Here is a 23,041-nt window from a genome sequence, read left to right on the forward strand (position 1 = left end):
GCGTATGAGTAACATTATTCCTGCTCCTATTTCATAAAAAATAATTCCGCATTTTCATTTGACCATTCGAAACTTATTTATTTGCCGTCGATTTTCATTGATAGTAGATTGATTTTTTGGCAAAAGAATAGACTTTAATACATATACATACAAAAATTACAAAAGGTTTGTTATTTTTTAATTATCTCCTTATTAAAGTTTGATTTTTTTTTATAAAAAAATAAAATATCTGGACTTGATCTGGAAAAACGGTTTACAGGTCCATAATTTTCAATGATATATTAAGTCTACGTGTTTCTGTGTTTTTTTGTGTCATCACAAAACTTGAGATTTTCCCTAAAGTGTTATTAGTGGTTAGGGCAAGTATATAAAATCGGTAAATATTTAAAATTTTTCTATAAAATGAGATTTTTCAGTTGTGTCTGCGCTCACTTTCGCACCCATCGTCTGCTGGAAAAAATCACATTCGATAAAAATGTGAAAGTGAAAGAGTTATAAATAAAGTGGAAAACAAAAAAAAAAAAAAAACAAAAACAAGATGCATGTATACATTGAAAATGAAATGATAGGGAAACGTTATGCATATATGGGCATGTACGTGTAAAATGTATGATGATAAAACACACACAAACTCAACCATGTTTTCATATGCACATATGTATGTGCACGAATATGTTGGTCAGAAGTGCCAAGCAATAACGAGTAGCAATAACAAAAGCAATTGCATGCGACTGACTGCCCAAAATAAGAATAATGGTAGAATGCTATAGAATAACAAAATACGTATCTCAGCAGTGAAAACAAAAACCCAAACAACAATAATAACAGTAATATAAAGAAAAAATACAACACTTGCCAATGCACCAAAAATACAACACTTGCTGTGTCATGTCGACGAAATGGCCAAAATGACCATGTGTATAAAAGTGAAAAGTAAAACTTTTTCATTTGCAACGAAAGCAAACACATAGCGAACATACTCGAACACGCGCATACTCGCACGCGCCAATGTATGCAACGGAGAATAAAATTAAAAGTCGAAATGATTTGAACGTTGGGAATGGACAGCAGCGCGCACCGTCGAGTGCACTCTCATTTAGTTTCTCATATGCTTGCTTTTTCCTTTAGCACATTTTAATGCACTCGTAAGTATGTACATTAGGGCGGGTAGAAAAACACAAAATGTTTGATACCAAAATTTTATAGATCTTAAAACCTGCTATTTTAATTCCTTGTTCTGGATTAGTAATTTTCAAATTTTTTGAAGTATTGAGTATTTCCACTCAAATTTTAAATTTTTCAAGCTCATTCCGCACACTTAAGATATTGTCGCAGCGGACTAGGATTTATTTTCTGTAATTAGAGATTAAAATAGCCCCTTTTACAAGTTTCGTATCAAGCCTTTTGTGTTTTTCGACCCGCCCTAATGTACCCACATGCAGCCATGTAGGTACATATGCATGTGTTTACATTCCGCCATTCGCCCACATTTGCGCTTTCGTTGAAGGCACTCATTTATTGCTGTTTGCCGCTTCATCTGCTGCCTGCTGCCTGCTGCAATGCCGTCCTAGTGCTCGTCGTCGTCACAATCTTCGCAATCGTCGCTGCTGCTGTCGCATGATAGGCAATCTTGCGAAAGGCTGATTGCATGTCATTTTCACTTGATTCTTCCACTTTCCATTTGGCCATTGGCTACTGCTTTCCTTGATTTTTTTTTTTTGGCAATTGACGGCTCTCCCATGGGACAGCTGTAGTTGAGTGAAATTTTGCTTCGCATTTCGTTTATTAAATTTTGGTGATAAATATATGCAAAACTACGGTTAATAGATATGCAGTTTATGAGGAAATCTCACGAGTTGTTACATTTTTCGACAAAAACGTGTTTGTTAACGAAAATGGTGCTGGGATAATAATATCCTTAAAAGAGTTTAAAAAATCCTTAAAAAATAATTAACATTTAAACAGTCCTCATAAAAGATAAATAATTTCAAATATGCCCAAAGAAGCATAGTAATATCCTTAGAAAAGGATAACAAAATTCTTAAAGAGGGATAAAATTTTAAAAGTCGTTACAAAAGGATAAATAATTTTTAAATCTTTACTAAAGGGATAATAATTTAAAAAATCCTTATAGAAAATAAAATATTTTAAATATCCTTAAAAAAGGATACAAATCCTTCAAAAAGGTTTAAAACTTAAAAAGTCCTATAAAAGGGTAAATAATTTTAAAAATCTTTATTAAAGTATAAATAATTAAAAATCTGTAAAAAAGGATAACTATATCCTTTTAAAGGATAAAATTACAAACACTGTTCCTTAAAAAATTTTAAAATAAACTTAAAAAATATTCTTAAAAAAAAATAAAGTAATAAAATATTAAAATATTCTTAATAAAAAGATAGAATTATCCTTACAAAGGAATTAAAAAAAAAAAAAAAAAATTATATATATATTTTTATCAAAAGAAAGTACATAATAATAATATGCGTGCAAAGAAGGAGCGGCGATTTTGAGGGTAATGCGCGGTCGTAACTAGCGACAAACATAATTAAATTTTATTTTTTAGGGTTTTTGTATTTATCGCAACTCCGTTTTTTAGAGGGGAGAAGTTAATAAGGGATGGGGGCTATATTAATATAATTTTGTTTGTTTAAATAAATTTTTGAAAAACTATCCGTAAAATATACTTAAAAACTTTTTTGTAGAAACGAGTATTTCATATATTTTTTGGATAAATAAAGTAAACTATAATTTGAAATATTTGTTTTCAAAACGGTATTTCAGCAGTGGTAAATTTTGTAAAAATTCAGTTATTGCCAAATTGTTGAACTGAGAAAAATTAGTATAAAAAAAAAAATTACAATATTGTGACGAACTTGAAAAGGCGCGATACTACTAGATATTTGTAGAGTTATTGCACCTGTTACTTTTCATACTTGTTGTTATTTGATTCGTTTAATTGAGTGTTCATAGATAATATTGAGTTTTCAGAAAAACGGAAAAATGTATGGGTAGTTGGAATTTTGAATTGAAAAATATAAGTTGGTTGACGAGCTTTATTCGACAATTTAGTGATCGAACTCAGATCTTAAGAGACTGGGAAAGGACGTAACAATTGGTGTTGGAAGAGGGATTGTCGAATAAAGTTTCGTAAAACAAGATCTTGGGAATGACGAAATTTAATGAACTTAAGATTCCACAACTTAAGAAGGAGTTGGAACAGCGGGGCTTATCATCTGCTGGAAACAAAGCAGAGCTGCAAGCACGACTACGCGAGGCTATTGAGGCGGAGGGGGTCAGTGTGGACGAATACGTGTTCCATCTGGAAATTGAGGAGTTATCGACTAAAGTGGAAGGTAGGGCAGAAGCTCCAGGTCCATCAGCGGGTTTAGACATGAATATGATGATGACTGCAATTTCACAAATATCGTCGCAGATGTCGCAACTGTCTTCTCAAATATCATCGGAGTTGTCGTCGCAGATAAATGCGCAGCTGGAAAAGCAGGATACCCGTATATCACAGGTCTTATCCCAATTAGAAGCACAGAAGACACATGTAACGTCGCAACTGGAAACGCAGGATCTAAAAATTACGCAGTTACAGGAGAAGACGGGAGGCATTGAGACTGAAGTAGATGCAATGAAAGCTCGCCTCTGTGAACTACAACTGAATCGCCCGAATGTTTTAATTAGCGGTTCCAAAGTAAAAGCTCCATCCTTCGATGGCACTGTATCCTTCTCAATATTTAAGCTCCAGTTTGAAACAACAGCAACAACAAACAACTGGGGTACTGCAGACAAAGTAGCTGCATTGGTTGTCTCGCTTAAGGGTTCTGCAGCCGAAGTACTGCAGACAGTTCCAGAAATCGACCGGGGTAACTATGACGCTATAATGGCCGCAATAGAGAGACGTTACGGCAGTGACCACAGGCAACAAATGTTCCAAATGGAATTGATGAATCGCTTTCAGAAGATAAATGAGACACTGCAAGAGTACGCAACGGAGATCGAGCGACTGGCGCATTTGGCATATGCGAAAGAAACGGCAGATTTCATAGAAAAGATGAAGTGCCAGGCATTCGTGAGAGGTATACGAGATCCGGAGACGAAACGGGCAGCATACTCAACACCAAAGGGGACGTTTGCTGAAACAATGTCTTTTGCGCTGGCACAAGAGACAGCAGCTCTTTTGAGCAAACCAGTACATAAAGTTCATCGGGTTGATGTTGAAGAGCCCAACTCGTTGGAAGAAACCATAAGGGACGTAATACGAGAGTCCTTATCCCAGATGACACGTCGCAGCAGTTCGGATATTAAGTGCTACAACTGTGGTAAGATTGGGCATATTGCGCGCAATTGTCAATCGAAGGCAAACTCGGGTGGAAGGAAGCGAAGCAGTGAGACCGACAATACCGCTCCTGAAACTCAACAGCCGTTAAACTAAAACGAACCAGCTCTAAGGGGCGTGAGCTGGTTCTCACAACTGACTGCTCCACTGTCTCCGTCTCGCAAATTTGACGGAAAAGCAATAGTTTGTCGGTGAGGGGAACTGTAAATGGTCGATCCCTGGTGCTTACTTTGGACACAGGTGCGACGAACTCAATCATCCGGTCAGATTTGGTAAGCGGTAATGTGGAACCACTGTTTGGTTACAAACTTCAGACGGCTACAGGAGAGAAAGCTACGATTTCCGGAAAGACAGTTTGTAAAGTTTTTATTGGAGCTTTGTCGGTTGTTCACACGTTTTTAGTGGCTGAAATCGTAGATGAAGTAATAATTGGCGTGGATTTTATGCTGATCCATGGTTTTACATTGGATTTGAATAATAGGGTGCTGTCGTGTCAAAACATGGAGATACCTTTGAGTATCGGATGTGAGAACAGTGTACAGTTAGGGAAGGTAACCTTAAGTCACCGTCAATGGATTCCGGCAAAATCTGAAGCAGTCATATGGACTAATGTGGAAGGAGGCTGTAGTACGGGCGAAGTGTGTGTTATAGAAGCTGCTGAAGAGACGACAAATGTAATCATTGGAAGAACGTTGGTGAAAATGGGAAGAAGCATGCGGGTTCCAGTGAGGGTACTAAATAATTTCAAGTCACCAGTTATTCTGGATAAAGGTGCTGTAATTGGGAAATGCCAGGCTGCAGAGGCCATAGTAAATTGCGACAGTCCTCAACAGGGAAGCGAAGAATTCCCGGAAGCAAGCAGAAGGACTCCCCGACTTTATAAAGACTTGGTTGCATGACGTGAAAGGGCTTGAGTGGACGAAGGCTAAGAAGTTGTTAGAAAAATACGGCTGTATATTCGCCGGTGATTGTGGTAAATTTGGTAGAACTGCCATCGTGAAACATCGAATAGATACCGGAGATGCAAAGCCAATTCGTCAAGTTCCGCGCGGAGTTCCACTAGCAAAACGCGAGGAAGCGAAGCAGATAATTCAAGAAATGCAGAAAAGTGGAGTAATTGAGCCATCAATGAGCCCGTGGAGTTCACCCGTTGTGCTGGTTAAAAAGAAAGACGGTAGTACCCGATTTTGTGTAGATTACAGGAAGCTGAATGAAGTCACGAAAAAGGACAGCTACCCATTACCACGGATAGATGACACTCTTGACACTTTGTCCGGTGCGAAATGGTTTTCCACGCTCGATCTAAAAAGTGGTTACTGGCAGGTAGAAATTGAGGATTGCGACCGTGAGAAAACAGCTTTCAGCATAGGAGATGGGTTGTGGCAGTTTTCCGTGATGCCATTCGGATTATGCAATGCTCCAGCAACCTTTGAGCGCCTGATGGAGCACGTGCTGAGAGGTCTACACTGGAAAACGTGCTTAGTCTATCTGGATGACATCATTGTCATGGGTAAAAGTTTTAGTGACCATTTGGAACAGTTGGAAGAAGTCCTTCAGCGCATTGCTTCCGCGGGATTGCGTTTAAATCCAAAGAAGTGTTCATTTTTCAAGACGGAAGTCGCGTATCTGGGACACAAGGTGACAACTGAAGGCGTCAAGACAGACGAGGATAAGATAAGAGCAGTACGAGATTGGCCACAACCAAGAAGTATACATGATGTCCGAAGCTTCTTAGGGCTGTGCACGTATTACCGTCGCTTTGTTCCTGGATTCGCCTACGTTGCACGGAGTCTCCACAATCTCACTAAGAAGAATAGCGCTTTTGTGTGGCACAAGGAACAAGAGGAAGCTTTTCAGCGACTTAAAGAGCTTCTTTGTACTTCGCCTATATTAGCTTATCCGGTTCCGGGAGAAAAGTTCATCTTGGATACAGACGCTAGCGCATACGGAATAGGAGGAGTACTATCGCAGATTATTAATGGACAGGAAAAAGTGATCGCATACTATAGCAGAGTCCTCGCAAGGCCGGAAATGAACTACTGTGTTACCAGACGGGAACTGTTAGCTGTGGTTGAGTGCGTAAAACATTTTCACAAATACCTATATGGACAACGATTCCAGTTAAGAACTGACCATGCAGCTTTGAGATGGCTGCTCCAGTTTAAGCAGACTGAAGGACAAGTTGCACGGTGGATTGAAAGGCTGCAAAATTACGACTTCGAGATTGAACATCGTAAAGGGGAACAACATGGAAATGCTGATGCACTATCTCGACGACCCTGTGCTATAGAGTGTAAGCATTGCTCGAAAATCGAGAGATCCGAGGGAATAGTTGATATCAGATTAATGCAATTGCAACCCGATGACGAGTGGGAGTTCAGCGCAATAAGAAGAAGTCAATTGAACGATGCTGACTTAAAAAGGATCATAGGAGCGAAAGACGCTGGAGAGAGACCATCTAAATCCGGAATGGCGATAGAAAGTCCTGCGGCTAAGGCATATTGGGCGCAGTGGAATAGCCTTAAAATAATTGATGGAGTTCTGCATCGCGTATGGGAAAGCGAGGACGGGAATCATGCTCGCAATTTGATCGTAATTCCTAAATCCAGAATTTCATCTGTGTTAGAGGAATTCCACAATGGACCAAGCGGTGGTCATCTGGGTGTTACTAAGACGCTTGAGAAGATTAAGCAGCGGTTTTACTGGGTGAATTGTAAAGAATCAATTGCCGAATGGATTCGAAATTGTGGGCAGTGTATGGCAGCGAAAGGTCCGAAGACCAGAAGTCGTGGAAGATTACAGCAATATAACGTGGGTGCACCATTTGAGAGAGTGGCCATGGATGTGGCAGGTCCGTTTCCGATAAGTGACTCGGGCAACAAATATGTGCTCGTTATTATGGACTATTTCAGTAAGTGGCCGGAAGTCTACGCTGTACCAAACCAAGAGGCCAAAACCATTGCTGATGTTTTTGTGCAGAACTGGGTTGCTCGGTTCGGAGTACCTATGGAGTTACATTCAGATCAAGGAAGAAACTTCGAGTCCGCGGTATTCAGGGAGTTGTGTTGCTTGTTGGGAATTAGGAAAACGCGGACAACACCTTTGCACCCGCAATCGGATGGAATGGTCGAAAGATTTAACCGCACTCTGGAGGAACACTTACGAAAGGTGGTGGGAAAGTGCCAACGAAATTGGGATAAACACATCCAAATGTTCCTGTTGGCCTATCGCTCAGCTGTACATGAAACTACTGGCCAATCGCCGGCTAGGACACTCTTTGGAAGTGATTTAAGGCTGCCGTGTGATTTAGTATTCGGAAGAGGTGCTGCTCCCACAATGGACGAAGGCAGTCATTGGGAAACGCTGCGGGATGACATGGATAAGTTACACCATCATGTGAGGCTACATACCCAGCTTATGAGTGATAAGATGAAGGATCGGTTTGATCGTGCTGTGAACTCTGAAGGATTTAAGGAAGGTGACTTAGTACTTCTTTATAATCCGCAAAGGAAGAAAGGGATTTCTCCCAAACTTCAAGCATCCTGGGAAGGTCCATACAAGGTGGTTAAAAAGCTAAATGATGTGGTGTATCGTATACGGAAATGTAATACGGGGCAGGCGAAAATCAAAGTAGTTCATCTGGAAAGACTGGCTCCGTTTGGAACGAAGAAATTTATGTCTAATCGGGACGATCAGACTTAAGCGGAGGGCAGTGTGACGAACTTGAAAAGGCGCGATACTACTAGATATTTGTAGAGTTATTGCACCTGTTACTTTTCATACTTGTTGTTATTTGATTCGTTTAATTGAGTGTTCATAGATAATATTGAGTTTTCAGAAAAACGGAAAAATGTATGGGTAGTTGGAATTTTGAATTGAAAAATATAAGTTGGTTGACGAGCTTTATTCGACAATTTAGTGATCGAACTCAGATCTTAAGAGACTGGGAAAGGACGTAACAATATATTTTCGTCTGGTGAAAGTGGTCTCCTGATTGTTATCTTCCTGACGGTAGGAGAAATTAGTTATCTTTGTTTGTATGCAAAATTTTACTTCTTATATTTAGAATTTAATAGGCATTACTAAAAATTTAAGCGAAAGTCCTACCTAAATACATTTATACATATTTCTCGAAAAAACTACTGTCACTGCTCCGAAAAATTTATTTTTTCATCTCTAACTTTAATTCAATTTTAAATACTACAGGGAGCAAAAATGTTCCCCGCAATAATTGCTCATGGCAAATATTTTAGTTTTAAGTGTTCGTCGGCATAACTCTATATTTGCATCAGCATGACATATTAAGTTTCCCTCCCACGCACACATTTACTCAAACTAACCGCTTAGTTGTGGGAAAACTCTTTTATCATACATACTTACTTACTTACACACATATGTATGTATGTGTCCACTAAAATCACTGTTGAAGGACCCTCAATGCCGTAGGACAACTGTGATATGGACAGCAATCATTCCCGAGCTGACAAGAACAAAAAAGATACTTACATACACACAAGTTGAAATTCATTTGTGTGTACATTAAAAATCATCGCCGAAAGGGATTCTTACATACTTTTCACCAATTTTGTAAATATATAATTCTACTTGTGTCTGAATTATGTGTTTGGGTTCTGATTATTGACACAGGGATATTGTTACGGTTTCATGACATAATATTTATATACTGTAAGTATGTAAATATGTCCCTTTTGATGACTTAAAGTCAACAAATGTTTCTCCTATAAATGGCACAAACGTAAGTGTAAATAAGTGATCAGATATGAGCACATACAAACATGTATACACATACATAAATATGTGAGCACGGTTTTGAATATGTACGTTATAGATATTCAAGGACGTGTGCTAAAGTCAAACTAGTCAAAGGCTTAAACAGGGAAGCTGTAAAAATATTTTTAATGGCAGTGATTGCTTTTTCTAGTTGTGGGAAGCGAGGAAAGCGCCTTGACGTATACATCATTGAGTAAAAGGCTTAGGTAAAAGGGGAGTCTACCTTAACAAATGATCTAAATAGTTCCAACATTCGTATAAGCAATTACATAAAGTATAACAAATGGGAAAGAATTCCCACCATACAGCTGTGTTACTCTTAAAAGAAATGAACGAACCCTTAATTCAGGAGGTGCTTCTGCCCGGCTGATTACTAAGGCTGACATCGCCGCTCTCCAAGAACTGCTACTACAGCCGCCCCGTAAAGGAACACAAATTCGGTGTTGAATGTATAGTGGGAGAAAGGCTCCGTCGCCGAGTGTTGTCGTTCGTCCCAGTCAGGCAGAGACTCGCCACAATCCGCATTAGAGACAGACTCTTCAATCTCGCTCACTCTCGTCCAAACGCGCCGATGGAAGAGAGCTGCCGTTTTAGCGATTTCAATGTCATCGTAGGCAAGGAAGGGATCTTTGGACACGCCGATGGAAAGCCCAGCCTGCAGGATGAAACATTCGGTAACGAACTGGCATTGATCGACATCTCCAGAGCCCGGAGCATGGTGTCTACAGCACTAAGTTCCAACAGAAGGATATTTATAAGATACATGCCTGCCTCCATATCGAAAAACAGGAAACCAAATCGATGATGTTGTAATAGACGTAAAGCATTCGTACAGTTTTTTAGACGTGAGGGCTATACGAGAACTTAACATCGTCTGGGACCACTACCTTGTTGCACCCATCGCTGTTCTGCTAAAAATTTTCAATTAAAGCTCAACGTTAAAAATCCGAAATCACAACATATAGCCAGCATCTTTGCTACTCGGTCTTAACACCAAATCTTTGAGAGCACTCTTAAACAAACATACTTATGCGAGTAGTGGAATCACATTTCCTGCTCAGTACGTACCGCCGCCAAAGAAGTAACCGCATTCCAGCGAGCGCGAAATTACGACTGGTACGATAAGGAGTGTTAAGAAGCTGCAGAGAAAATAGATGCCGGCTATAGGGCCACGCTACGATCGGACACAACTCGAGCTACATGTGTGGGATTGTTATAGGGAACTGAAGAGAGAATAGAGAAATAAGAGGCCGAAACGCGTGAGCGCGAATAAGTAGCTGGAATTGCTGGACGACATCAAAAACGCCCGAAAACTTTTGCCTTTTTATTGCCCGTTCCTTGGTGTTTGTTCTCAAATTAATGGCCTTGGACTGCAAATTATTAAAAAAAAACACAATTATTACAAAATGGATATCAGTCAAAATGGTTTTAAAAAGCTTCGTTTCTTAACTTAACTGTAGAAGATGCCACCTGTTTCAAAAATTAAATTCAAATTGAATAAAGGCAATTAGGTAAAAGAAATATGTATCACCATATAGATACGAAAAAAAGGTGTTTCAGAAGGTAGTAGTTTGAAAAAAATATTTTGAAGAGTGTTGCCACCTGCTCGAATGTCAAATTTACACTCCTTATAGGCAAGTTATATGAAATTTAAAAAATATGCATGTCAAATGAAAGAGTGTTAAGAAATCTTTAGTTTGAACCCTAAAATATTTTTGAGTTGTTGGATAAGGGTTTAAAAAGTTATATTCAAATTACTTAATAAGTTAAAGGAACTATTAAAATATGCGTATAAATCTAAGGGATTTGAAAAACCTGAACTATATTTGGCGGGGTTGCCACATGTTCGAAAATGAAATTCAACTTAATTCAATATTGTTTTAAAATTTCTGCCGCAAAGTTAGACGAAGGAGAGTTAACAAGGTTTTAGCTTTTGAATATGGTTGCCATTTGTTGAAAAAGTTAAATTTAAATCATTTTAAAAATTAAATGAATTATTAAAAGATGAGTATCAATCGACATTTATTTAAGAGGGTAGCTACGTGTTCGAACAATAAAATTCTACTTAGTTCATCAGTTTATTTAAATGCATTTGTATAACAACATCAGGCTAAAGGGATTCAAAAAGCTTTTAGTTTGAGAATACTTTTGAAAAGGATTTCCATCTGTTTGAATAGTCGAATTTAGCTAAATTATAGACACGTTTTATGTAATATTAGAATATGGGTGTCAATCGGACAAGATTTATGAAAGCTTTAACTTGAAAATATCTTTGATTAGGCTGGCTACCCGTTCGAAAAGTCCTATCGATCTAACAATATGTATTATACGAGAAGACATTTTTTGTGATAGTCAAAAGATTTGCACCGTTCTTTCGAATTTAAAAAATAAGACATGCAATTAAAGACCTTAACCTGTAGATGGCCGATAAAGTTTACTCATTTTTTAGATTTTTCAAATTCAATTTTGCGCGTTTTAACGCCATGCGAGCTCACTAGTTTCTTAAATTTTTCTTTGGCATTAGTTTGTATCGAGATTTTTCGTAATAACTAATTTTACATCCGGCCCCCACTAATCGCAAACTTTTGTTTTTGTACTCCTTATTTACAGCACCCGATCACAGCAACTACCGCAGCGATGCGAAATCGGCTACAAACAAACATGACGCCGATTTGCTGACCGACGACAACGAAGCCATACACGGTGCTGCCTGTACCACAGCTAGTACGCATGCGCTGGTGCGTTATGTAGGCGTGGCGCTATTTATAGCATTTTGTGTGCGTGTGTAGCAAATATTGAGTCGATATTAGCAGGAGAAACAACAACAATGGCAAACACCACAGAGAAGGCGAGAGCAGTAATGTGGTACAAAAAGTGTAAATTTAACTAAAATAATAACTAAATAGAGTGGACGTTAAGGTTTAAAGAAAAACACAATTAAATACAGAAGTAAGGTAACTTAACTCTATTTACTTGTACATGTTGCAAGAAAATGCTTGTTTCTTTGATTGTTTTATGTTAGGGGCCGAAATTATATACGTACATATATTTATCAGTTTAAAAAAAAAAAGTTTACCTCAATTTTTCAATGAGTATTTTCACAAATATTTAAAGCCAAGATTTGGGTTCACAATTACTTGCCGCCGTATTCAACAGAGAAACCGTCAAACTCAATTATAAAATAATTAATTGTATAGAGCAGTTGATTAAAGATAAATTAACAAAAATATGTGCATAGTGAAGTAAAAAGATTTATGTAAACTAGTACACTTTGCTTAGTTGCGGGCTTCATGTACACGCACACAACCGTAGAAATAGACAAAAAGTACACATTTATACATACATACATACATATGAAAATTATACATAGATTTAAATTTAGCGACTAAATGCTGCATTAATTGAAAATGTAGTATGTATTAGCTGTGCTGTGTAACGGTGTAACACCGCACAATTGTTGATTATGATGCTGAGATTTATGAAATATTTAAAATAAATATAAGTATATTAACTAAGCATTAGTAATAGAACATATGTACGTACTGAGGCAACTTGCTAGGGTAATATATATCAAAACTAATTCAAGCAAAAAAAAAAAACTAAAATTAAAATAATAAACTATTATATTTGAGACTTGATAGCCTGCCTGCTTTACTTGATGGAGTAAAAGTTTTTAAATTTCCTGACTATTTTCATTTTTTGGAGACAAATTCACATTTCTTTGTTTCTTTCTACAGGTATTAAAAAATTGGAGGGCTCACATCTGCAAGACTATTATAAAGTGTGCAAAGCAAAAACAAAGCAGCATCCAATTTTTTCTAACTCACAGCACCGGTTTTTATTTCATCACCCCATTTTCACAATTGTCATCTTAGAGCTAACTAATATATAAAAAAATATAAAATAAAATACATGCATGGGAAAAAGTGCATACAGGACGACGCAAAAAGACAAAACAACTGTTCTCAGTAGCATATTAATAGTTCTTGAATTGCTGGGAAGGAAAAAGAAAGATCTGCAAAATTACGCCGAAAAAAAATCAAAAAACTCGAAAAGTTTAATTTTTGAAAAAAATAAACATTAAAAAAAATATGAGTAGCCTATATGTAGTTCTAGAGCTCCAGAAAAGAAAAAAACTACTACAAAATTTTCCAAAAAAAAATTATTTTTTTTTTTTAATTTAATAAAAAAGAAGTTCTGCGAAGTTACGACGATAAAAACTTTTTTTCGAAAAAGTTAAATTAATAACAAAAAAAATATTACATCTGTTCTAAGTAGCTTTTCAATATTTATAGTTCCCGAAAAGAAAAAAAAAAGTTGCGAAAAGAAAAATGCACTTTTTCAAAAAAGCCGAAAAAGTTTAATGTTTGAAAAAAATAAAACTTAAAGCTGTTCTGAGTAGTAGTAGTAGTAGGAGAAAAAAGTTTTCCAAAATAACACCGAAAAAAAAAACCGAAAAACTTTAACGTGTTTAAAATACAACTTTAATGAAATTCAAAAACTGTTGAAAAGATATTCACAACAGTTTTAATGTAAATGTTTTTCAGAAAATATAATTTTCGACTTTTAGGAAAATTATGTTTTTTTTCTGTGTAATTTTGCAGAACTTTTTTTCCCTTTCAATGTTTTTTTTCGGTGTAATTTTGCAAAACTATTTTTCCTTTTCCGGAAATCCAGAACTATTGAAAAGCTACTCAGAATAGTTAAAATTTGGAAACATTTTTTTTTTTTTGTCAAAATATCCAAAATTTTTTTCCTTTTCAAGAAATTTAAGACTATTGAAAAGCTACTTAGAACAGTTTTTTTCCAAGAACCTCTACTTTTAACCCTTCTTAGACACCTTTGGTACAACTGTACGAATTTGGATTTTGAACACAGATGTATGTATAGCAATTTGTTTTTATCTCTGTATCTTTTTATCTCTTTAATTGCGCACACTCGGCCTTATGAATAAAACCTAAGCAATTGCTTTTTATTAAAATTTCAGAACTTTTCCTCGATTTTTTCAAATAAACTTAAGTAAAATTTCTGTTATGATAAAAAAAAAGCAATTGCGCATTTTGGCTGCATTTTTTTATTCATTCTGAACGGTTGGAATAAACTTTTTTGTTTACTTATTCTTTAGAACGTTCCTGATGATATGTTAACGTATATTTCAAACGCATTCGGTTTATTCTGGCTGTGAAATGGGATTATCTGGAAAGAATAAAAAAACGCAGCCCTTATAAATATTAGTTATACATTCAGGGCCGTAGCTAGTGGGGGCGGTATGAGAAAGGGTGGCGCAGAACTGCGATAACAACCATACTAAATATTTTTATCCATTTTAGATCAATGAAATGACTTTCAGCGAAAAGAAAAGGAACTGAACTTATTTGGATATCACGAAACTAATTTTAAGCATTGTCGTCCTTCACCTCTATGATATAAATAAAAACAATAATTTCTTGATTGGTTGGTTGGTTTGAGTGATTTTTAACTGCAGGAATGATCAGCCAAGTATTTTAGCCTCAATCTTGTAAGAGTCGGGCATTCGCAGAGAATGCACTCAACAGCCTCTTTTGACCCCGGTTCTTTTCAGTTGCGGCAAAACGTACTAAAATGTTGGACAACCCTTTAGGCATGCACCCACACAGTCCAGAGTGACTATCTAAGAAAATGCTCTCGTGCAATACCGGCTCCTTAAAAGAAAAGCTTTCCACCTGAAAGCACGAACTTCAGATAGAGTTGCTTGGTAAAAATCCTTACACCTACTTCGCAAGCTCCCATCCCTTAATACACTGATCCAAACCGGATAGCATGCCATATAGTCTATCATTTCTCTTTCAATAAAATTGAAATGAAATCCAATATATGTAGTATGGCTTAAACAGTTTTTTTTAGAGCGGGCACTTATTCAAGTCGATTAAAATAATGAAGTACATACATATTTAATTACAATGACAAAAATTAAATATACATATACTAGGTATGTAATACATATAATGTTAAACGCTAAAAAAACGTAACTCGCAGCAAAAAAATACGAATTTAACAAAGTTATCATAAGCATTGTAACTTCATCATAATAAAAAATAAAAAAATAAAAGCTTATAATAAACTGAAATCGAAAACCAAATGGAGAAATATTTAAATCAATGTTAAAAAGTAGATTTTAATGCGATAAAAATTGTTTAACCAAACATATACATATGTACATAGTTGTAATAAAACTAAACCTTTCAAAAAATTTGTTCAAAAAATGTATTACTGCAGCTCTCACTTTTTGTCGTTCATTTTATTGTTTTTTAGTCTCAATGTTTATTTTAAAAGTGTTAGAGAATTTGACATTGACAGTTGACAAGTGTTGTGCTAAATTAACGCTGAAAAAGGCTTTTTTATTTTGGCAAATATGTAAAAGAAAAACTAAGGTTCCAAGTGGCTAAGTATGTAGATAAATATAAATCAGTCAAATCAGGGTCGAAAACTGGTAAACTTGTGAATGTAAAAATTAATTTGCGAGAGTCAGGAGCTGTGGAATCGCTGCCATCTTTAAAAAAGGGGGAAAAAAATTTTTCTTCCTCAGCAGAACTGTAATTTTAGGACTTCAACCGAGCTTAATCAAGGTTAGTATTTAAACTTGGAACTCAAATGCCAGACGGACTTTGGTCCATCGCATACTTTTTTAACAGGTTGTTAAAGGTGTGTCGTTTACGGAAAATATTATTTTTTTTGTCATGAAATATTACGTATTTAATTACTGTTTATCTCTCTTTATTCGTAGAAGTTTTTTTTATTTTCCATGATCCCCTAGTAAAATTGTTAGCTTAAAATGTCTGTACCAAGAGCAATGACTGTACCGAGTTTGGTAGAAATTTATAAATCTGTTATTGATATACACACATTTTTAGTGCTTATCAGAACCTAACAACACTCATCTAATGACGAGACTTGACTATTTCTTTTATTATTTTTAAAATTTTAAGTATTTTTTCATCAAAATATAGTTTATTCTTTAACCAAAACCGTATAAATTCAAATTTCAAGCTTCGTGCAACATAAACAAAAAAAAATCAACAAACTTTCGTAAAAATTCAAGAATGTTTATTAATTTGCTTTAATAGATATTACAGAAATGTTTAAATTTGGATTTAAACGGTTTAGTTAGGGAATAATCTATACTTTTATAAAAAAAAAACAAAAACAAAATAATGAAATCAAAAAAATAAAAATGAAATAAATCGTCAAGTCTTGTCAATATGTGAGTATTGTATAGTTATGATAAGCACCATAGTAGGCAATAAGAGGGCGGTGCCATTAACCAAGAATTTTGCGATAATAACATTGCAAACATCTTTTTTCAGTGAAGTAGCTTCGGAAGTCACTGCTTTATCGCAGTCTTAGTATTTCTAAAAGTATACCGTTATATGGGAGGTGGGCGTGGTTCTTGTCTGATTTCAAAAAACTTTTAGTGAGACTCTAAGCAATGTGCGCACTGAGTTTGGTGGAAATTAGTAAAGGGGCTACAGAGATATGTTAGTGAGCATCGCTACGTCTATTTTCCGAAATTTTAATAATTGCCTTTTGTTTTTTTTGCATTTTATTATTATTATTATTTTTTTTTGAAAATACCGTTATATGGGAGGTGAGCGTGGCTACAGACCGATTATTCCCATTTTCATTACCAAACCATTTTGGATAAATAGAAATATTCGCGAAATTGCAAGTTTTACTTGAGTTATTCTCTAAGCGGACGGGTGGACGGATATTTTGGAACAAAGCCACAAAGCCCTTCTGCGTGGCTCAGACAGTATGATACCCAGAAAATCTCTCTAAGTAAGCTTTAAAATTGCAGTATTTCTTAAACTATTTCTTGTGATTAAAGTCTAATGTACATAGCTCCAATTTTATTATGAACGGTGGATGTTTTAAAAATTTACTTAATTGACGAAAAATATCTATATAAACTATGCAGTGACAAAGTGACAAAATGTTAAGCCGATGTAGCAAAAATAAGTAAATAATAATAAAATAAAATAATAATAATAGTAATAGATTGGCGCTTACACATATATTAGTGTTTGGCCGAGCTTCTCCTCCGATTTGTGGCGTGCGCCTTGATGTTGTCACACAAAGCGGAGGGACCTAGAGTTTTACGCCGACATACATGTATGTATGTATGTATGTATGTATGTATGTATGTATGTAAAAATACATGGAAAACTTTGAGCGCTTTGAGCGAACTTCTAAATATTTTTTGATTTCAAATCGGGGTATACCTTTTATCCAAATCGGGGTATATAGAACAATCCTAGGGGGTGAGAGCAATACAACTCCCACTTTACTTTTTGGACCACCTTAATAAAGAAAAACACAAATGTATGTGAACTTAATTTTAGCGTGAAATTATTATTGCCTAAGGCACACTATGGAGGTATACATAAGTATATGTATATCGTCACCTGAAATGCAAAAGGACGTAACAACATCGTAAATGAAGTGGAAAAAGTCGTGACTAAATAATAGTTAAATTTTTTGTTTCATTAAATGATGTGGGGAGATGTAATATTCAATTAAAACCATCATATAAATCAGAAGTGAATATTGAATTTTTTATTAGTTATGACTTTTTGCATTTCAACAATAACGTTTACTACGTATTTTTCCATTTCAAGTGAGAGAGATTACGGAAAAATCTTTTAAAAACTTCCAAAATACTTCCAAATCAAAAAATTTTTAAGTAAAAAATATCTCAGTATTTCTTGTAAATAGCGACTACAATTTAGAGAACAAACGTATCCTCATTTTATGTACGTTGCAATCACTAAATAAATATGTTTTTGGTTGTAAGATTTCTATCAAATATATATATATATATATATATATATATGATCTAACCAGCAACTTCTATTCTCATGTACACATACAAATATAAGCAGCTTGCAAGTAAATACCTGCATAAAAGTCGATGTAAAACAAAAGCTTGTATGTAAGTTAGACAAGCATTAACCAAATATATGTAAATGCATTCCAACAAAAAAAAAAAATACCTACACAAATACTCGTTATTAGATATTAGCTAAGCAAAAATAATGTAAAAAAATAAAAGATATAACTCTAAGGCAGGAGCAAATCAAGCGCAGTGCTCTGTAATTTACAAGTGATTAGAAAAAAGCAAAATTAAATATAAATAATTGGTCGTTTTTATTTGTTGTGTATTTAGAACAAAAGCAAGATAGCACTTTATATATGTAATTTTTAGTGCTTTAGCAAGAAAACGAAAAATAATAAAAATAAATTGTGCAGCAAATAGTAATAAATATAAATTAAGAAAAAGAAAATGTTAGAGCTTAAGGTGATAAGAAAAAGGAAGATAAGTAAATATGGAGTTTAAATAAATTTACAGAATACTGTGGAATAACTGGAGTAAAATACTGTTTTTTTTTTTTAATACTTACAAACCGTGCTGAGGTAAGTACTGAAATGGCACCAAAAAAAAAAATATACATATGTTTGCCCACTTACATGGACGCCTGCCTATATTACACTCGAGCAAATAAAAATCTTGATGATAAAATGGTCTTATTGAATATGCTTTGATACAAGTGGAAGTAGAACAAGTGAGGGGCTGAGATTGTCTCTCATCACTTTCTTTACAACAATGCGCGTCCTTCACTAAAGCGTCAAATAGTGATCGCGTGAGGTGTACTTTGTCGCCCATATTAAAAAAAAGCTTTTTTATCGCCATTAATAGTCAACTGAATTTGAAATTATTTTATGAAGCCAGAATAAAACATGAACTACTCGAAAAAATTACATTTTTGTTTTTTTAATTTTACAGTTTTAGGAAAAATCATTTGGCATTTACAAATAAAATAAAATATCTATGCAGTTTTTTGCCCCGGGCACTAAAATTTTCATAGCGAGAGCAACAGATTCATGGATCCCAAAATCATGAATGCCGCATTAATGATAACACTTCCGAAAAGCCCCATTAGGTCCTCAATTAAATAATAGAGCTACAAAACTATCGATGGCACTATCGATAGTATCGATAGTTTACAATAGATCACTATCGATAGTTATAAATACTATCGAATGGTGACATTCCTATTTATGAAGAAAGTCAAACTCAAAGAATTTAGGGCTGGCTATTGGTTCGTGTACGAAATATTAGAAATTTATCAAATATATGATTAGTTTTCTTGAGTGAAAGAAGAGGAACTTTCGACCGATTTGTTCAAAATAAAAACAATTTTTTTTTTCTCCTACGCTTATACGTAAACATGGATCCCCATATACAACAAATCTCAAACAATGCAAATACACCTAGTAAATTCATACAATATTTATATTTATTATTATATTATTATTTATATTTATTTTTATTTGACTATCGATAGTTATTTATCTCTAAACGATGGTATCGGTAGTTTCCTTGAAAATGTCGAGACTATCGAATGGTATGACTCTCGAGTGCTCAAGTGGTAGTATACATACATACATATATATATATATATATATATATGGTAATTGATGATTAAGAAGATTTTGCTCTACCTCAACACAAGTCTCTCTTATTTACGTGGATTGAAGCTCTCTCTTTTTGCTGCTAACTACACACAAGCAGACCTGGCAAACCGCATGTCAACTATAATTAAATTATTTTCTTCTTACTTTTTAAACGTTATGTAAAAACCTTAAGAAAATCCTTAAGTATTTTGTTTTAATTGAAAATTCAGTACAAATCACTACAAATTTTGAAAAATCAGGACATTAGCGTACTGATTTAACGAATGAATAAAATTAGTACAAGAGTTAAAATATCAGTACTGTACTGATAAAATATAGTAAGCAGGTCTAGTGTATTCGTCCTTTCATAGTCATCCCAGAGTTCCTTGGCTATTTTGCAAGCCTGTATTTTCGACCACCTCTCCCTTTCCACTTCAAGAAAATGCAAACCGATTTCTCTTTGAACAACTTCTAGGGAGCAGCCCAGTGCCACAGCTCGGTTTATGTATAGAATTTGCATTAATGTATAGAATTTACAAATAACAACTACGCTGTCAAGTTTAAATAGCGGCGAATCAGCTACACCTGATAGTAGTAGGTTAAATAAGGAAAGGATCAGCAACAAAAGTTTACAAGGTGTGCACAGCTCAGTGGTTAGAGTTGCTGGCTTTGCATATCGATGAAGTGAAGATGTGGTGAGATCACCGATAAGACATTGTTGCTTCTTCCTCTTTTTCCTGCAAACAAATCGCGGTCCACGGCTCAACAAATATTGCTAAAAAGTAAATATTATTAGGCCCCAAAAAAATATGTAATAAAAGAAATCTGTTTCATCAGAAAATTTCTATTCCAAATCCTAAGTATACCTAGAAGTTTTAAGAAATACATCACCCACTTTGGTCCAATATAGAGGTCAGAAGAGGTGGCGCGGGTGTCTAGACTTTTTGAATAGCATTTTTCGAATAAAGGTCACATTAGCCCTTAATTAGGCGCATAAAGAAAATCACACAACTAGTCGCATGAGGTCCCCAGTGACCCCAAGAAAAGTGTTGAAAAAAGAGTTTTCAAAATAAACAAACGAAGTGTGTATTATCAAAAATATTAAATTACTCTATTATTGTTAACTTAAAAAAACAAAAACATATTTTCGACTCTAAACTTAAAAAAATTTAAAACTTACCTCCCCCAAAAAAGGTTACGTTAGTGGTCGCATCGGGTCAGCACTCAAGCTAGTAGCGACACATATGTACACGCCGATGTTCTGGCCGTGACTTATTTACCCCGTACCACGACGGAAGTTAGGAAGCTAGAAGGAGCGCGAGCACACTCCAAGCACTCCAAGACATTTTTTTTGGTTACAACTTTGCCCCTAATTAAGGGTTGAACTGCATACTGTTTTCCTAATGGAATGCTGTTTTTGTCCTGAAGAGGAGGAGATGTCGGAGCACATTAGAGTGTGTAATTTTGGTCAGACCTAGACTGAGAAACTTTATTTCATCCACAGTCAAACCCTTTTGTACCTATTAAGTCATTTTTGGCATTTATTTGGTAAAACGATAGTACCTTGGGCCGTCATCACATACGAAATAAATATTTATTTATATCTAGCGTCTCAGCCATTATTCCTTTGCAGCGGTGATGTCGAACATGTAATTTCCGAGAATGTCCAGGAGTCCGGACATTCCATTTGCTGTCCTTGTTCCTTTATTTTGATTGCTTTTGTGTTGTATTATATTTTAATCGATATAATTATATTCGTCATTTTAATAAAAAACAATCTTTACTTATTTATAAATTACTTTCTTTTATATCACTTAATTATTTAATATACAGTAGTTAACATATGCGGTGATAGTTTAACACTCGACTGGATTTCATAAATCACAATAATGAACAAAAGACAAACATAATTATTTTTTTCCAATAAAAAAATAAAAATATATGTACATACATACACTTGTTCAAATCTGTCTGTGAACTGGGTTGCCACTTTGGAAAAGTATTGTCAAAATTGGTAGAAACAATTTTTTTCCATTTTGGTAACTTTTTGTCAAAGTATTGTGTTTGAAATAAACAACTAAAACTTTACGTTCCCGCTTTATTTTTCGTAGTTATAAAGAAGAAAAAAAAACAAAAGACCGGCTGCAAAAAAATCAACGGCAATTCTAAGCTACACATTATTGGTTATAATAAAATTTAATGGGCTATAAAACTGCATAACGAAAAATTTTATAAAAATATTGCCGAGAATTTTTGGAATTTTCCGAAGTGTTGTGTATACATAGCTTGAATCCTTGATTTGTATGGGCTTGGTTAAATTGCAAACAATATACTTATACAAACAACAACAGCAAAAAATTGCGCTTGAAAATCATTGTTGTTTTTTCAAATGCTGAAGTTCGTTGTTGTATTAAGTTTCATTACTTTCGCTTTTGGTTGAAACAAACTGAGATCCTTAACCCTGCTTTGATAATCCTACTGAAAGTATGGTTTGCTTGCCTTAATTTTATGATTATAAAATTATTATTATTTTATAAAATTTTTTTTTAAAGATGTGGGGTTAATTAATATGTTTTTTACTATTTAAATGCATTTCATTTAGAAATATTCTTCATTTAAAATGGAAATACCACCGATTTTAATCTTCATTTCGTGAAAGCGAGAGAGTGAAAATTTTAAAAAGCACACATCTCGCAGACGTAGGATATCAAAGCAGGGTTAATAAAAAATTGAAATGGAACAAAACTATAGTTTTTATGAAAATAACCAAAAGACAATATTGTTTGATATTGGGCAGATTTGGTAAATTTTTTTCAAGTGAATGGTAAATATTTTTTCGTCAGTTGCAACCTTGTCTGTGAATTACATTTCAGTATAAATTTTTGATTTTTTGAAAGGACTTTAAGGGCGTTCGCAAATATAAATAGCAGGCTTATTTCTGGGTAATTAAATAGCAACATAAATAATAAGTTCCGTATATATAGATAACCAGGTTAGAATTTAGTGGAAATTTCACTGCTAAACAATTAACAAATAAAACAAATTATTCACATTTAAATTATGAATTCAGTAAATAGCTCACATTTTCTACAGAAAATTCGCGCTCTTAATTAGCATGCAAATTTAAATTGACTGGTTTCACTACCTGGCACCACCCTAACTTTCTAGTGTACAGTACAACGAAAAAATGTAGTTTGAAAAAAAATAAAATAAAATGTAAAACACTTTGCATCCACTTGTTCATTGCCAATTTAATAATTCTTAATGACTGTCAATTAAATGCAAGTGCCAATTTGCATTTGTGTGCGTTTACACTTTTTGCAGTGAATTAATTTCATGGATTTTTTTTTTTGATTTTTTTTTATATATCTTTTTTTTGCAAACAACTAACAGGTGGCATTGATAATGAAT

At 34.7% G+C, this 23,041-nt stretch overlaps 1 protein-coding gene across 1 annotated transcript in view; it reads left to right on the top strand.

Moving 5' to 3' along the window:
- LOC118749672 (lachesin-like) overlaps positions 1–11,965 on the top strand; it is an 82,149-nt gene extending 70,184 nt beyond the window's left edge. The window contains exon 6 of the mRNA XM_036484471.1: positions 11,750–11,965. Coding sequence (XP_036340364.1) covers positions 11,750–11,928 — 179 coding nt within the window. The 3' untranslated portion in view covers positions 11,929–11,965. The remainder of the gene's footprint in view (positions 1–11,749) is intronic.
- Positions 11,966–23,041: the final 11,076 nt, after the last annotated feature.

The sequence above is a fragment of the Rhagoletis pomonella genome, unplaced genomic scaffold, assembly GCF_013731165.1.
Source record: "Rhagoletis pomonella isolate Grant_MI unplaced genomic scaffold, Rhpom_1.0 Rhpom_scaffold_00030, whole genome shotgun sequence".
In the NCBI taxonomy this organism is placed as follows: Eukaryota; Metazoa; Arthropoda; class Insecta; order Diptera; family Tephritidae; genus Rhagoletis; species Rhagoletis pomonella.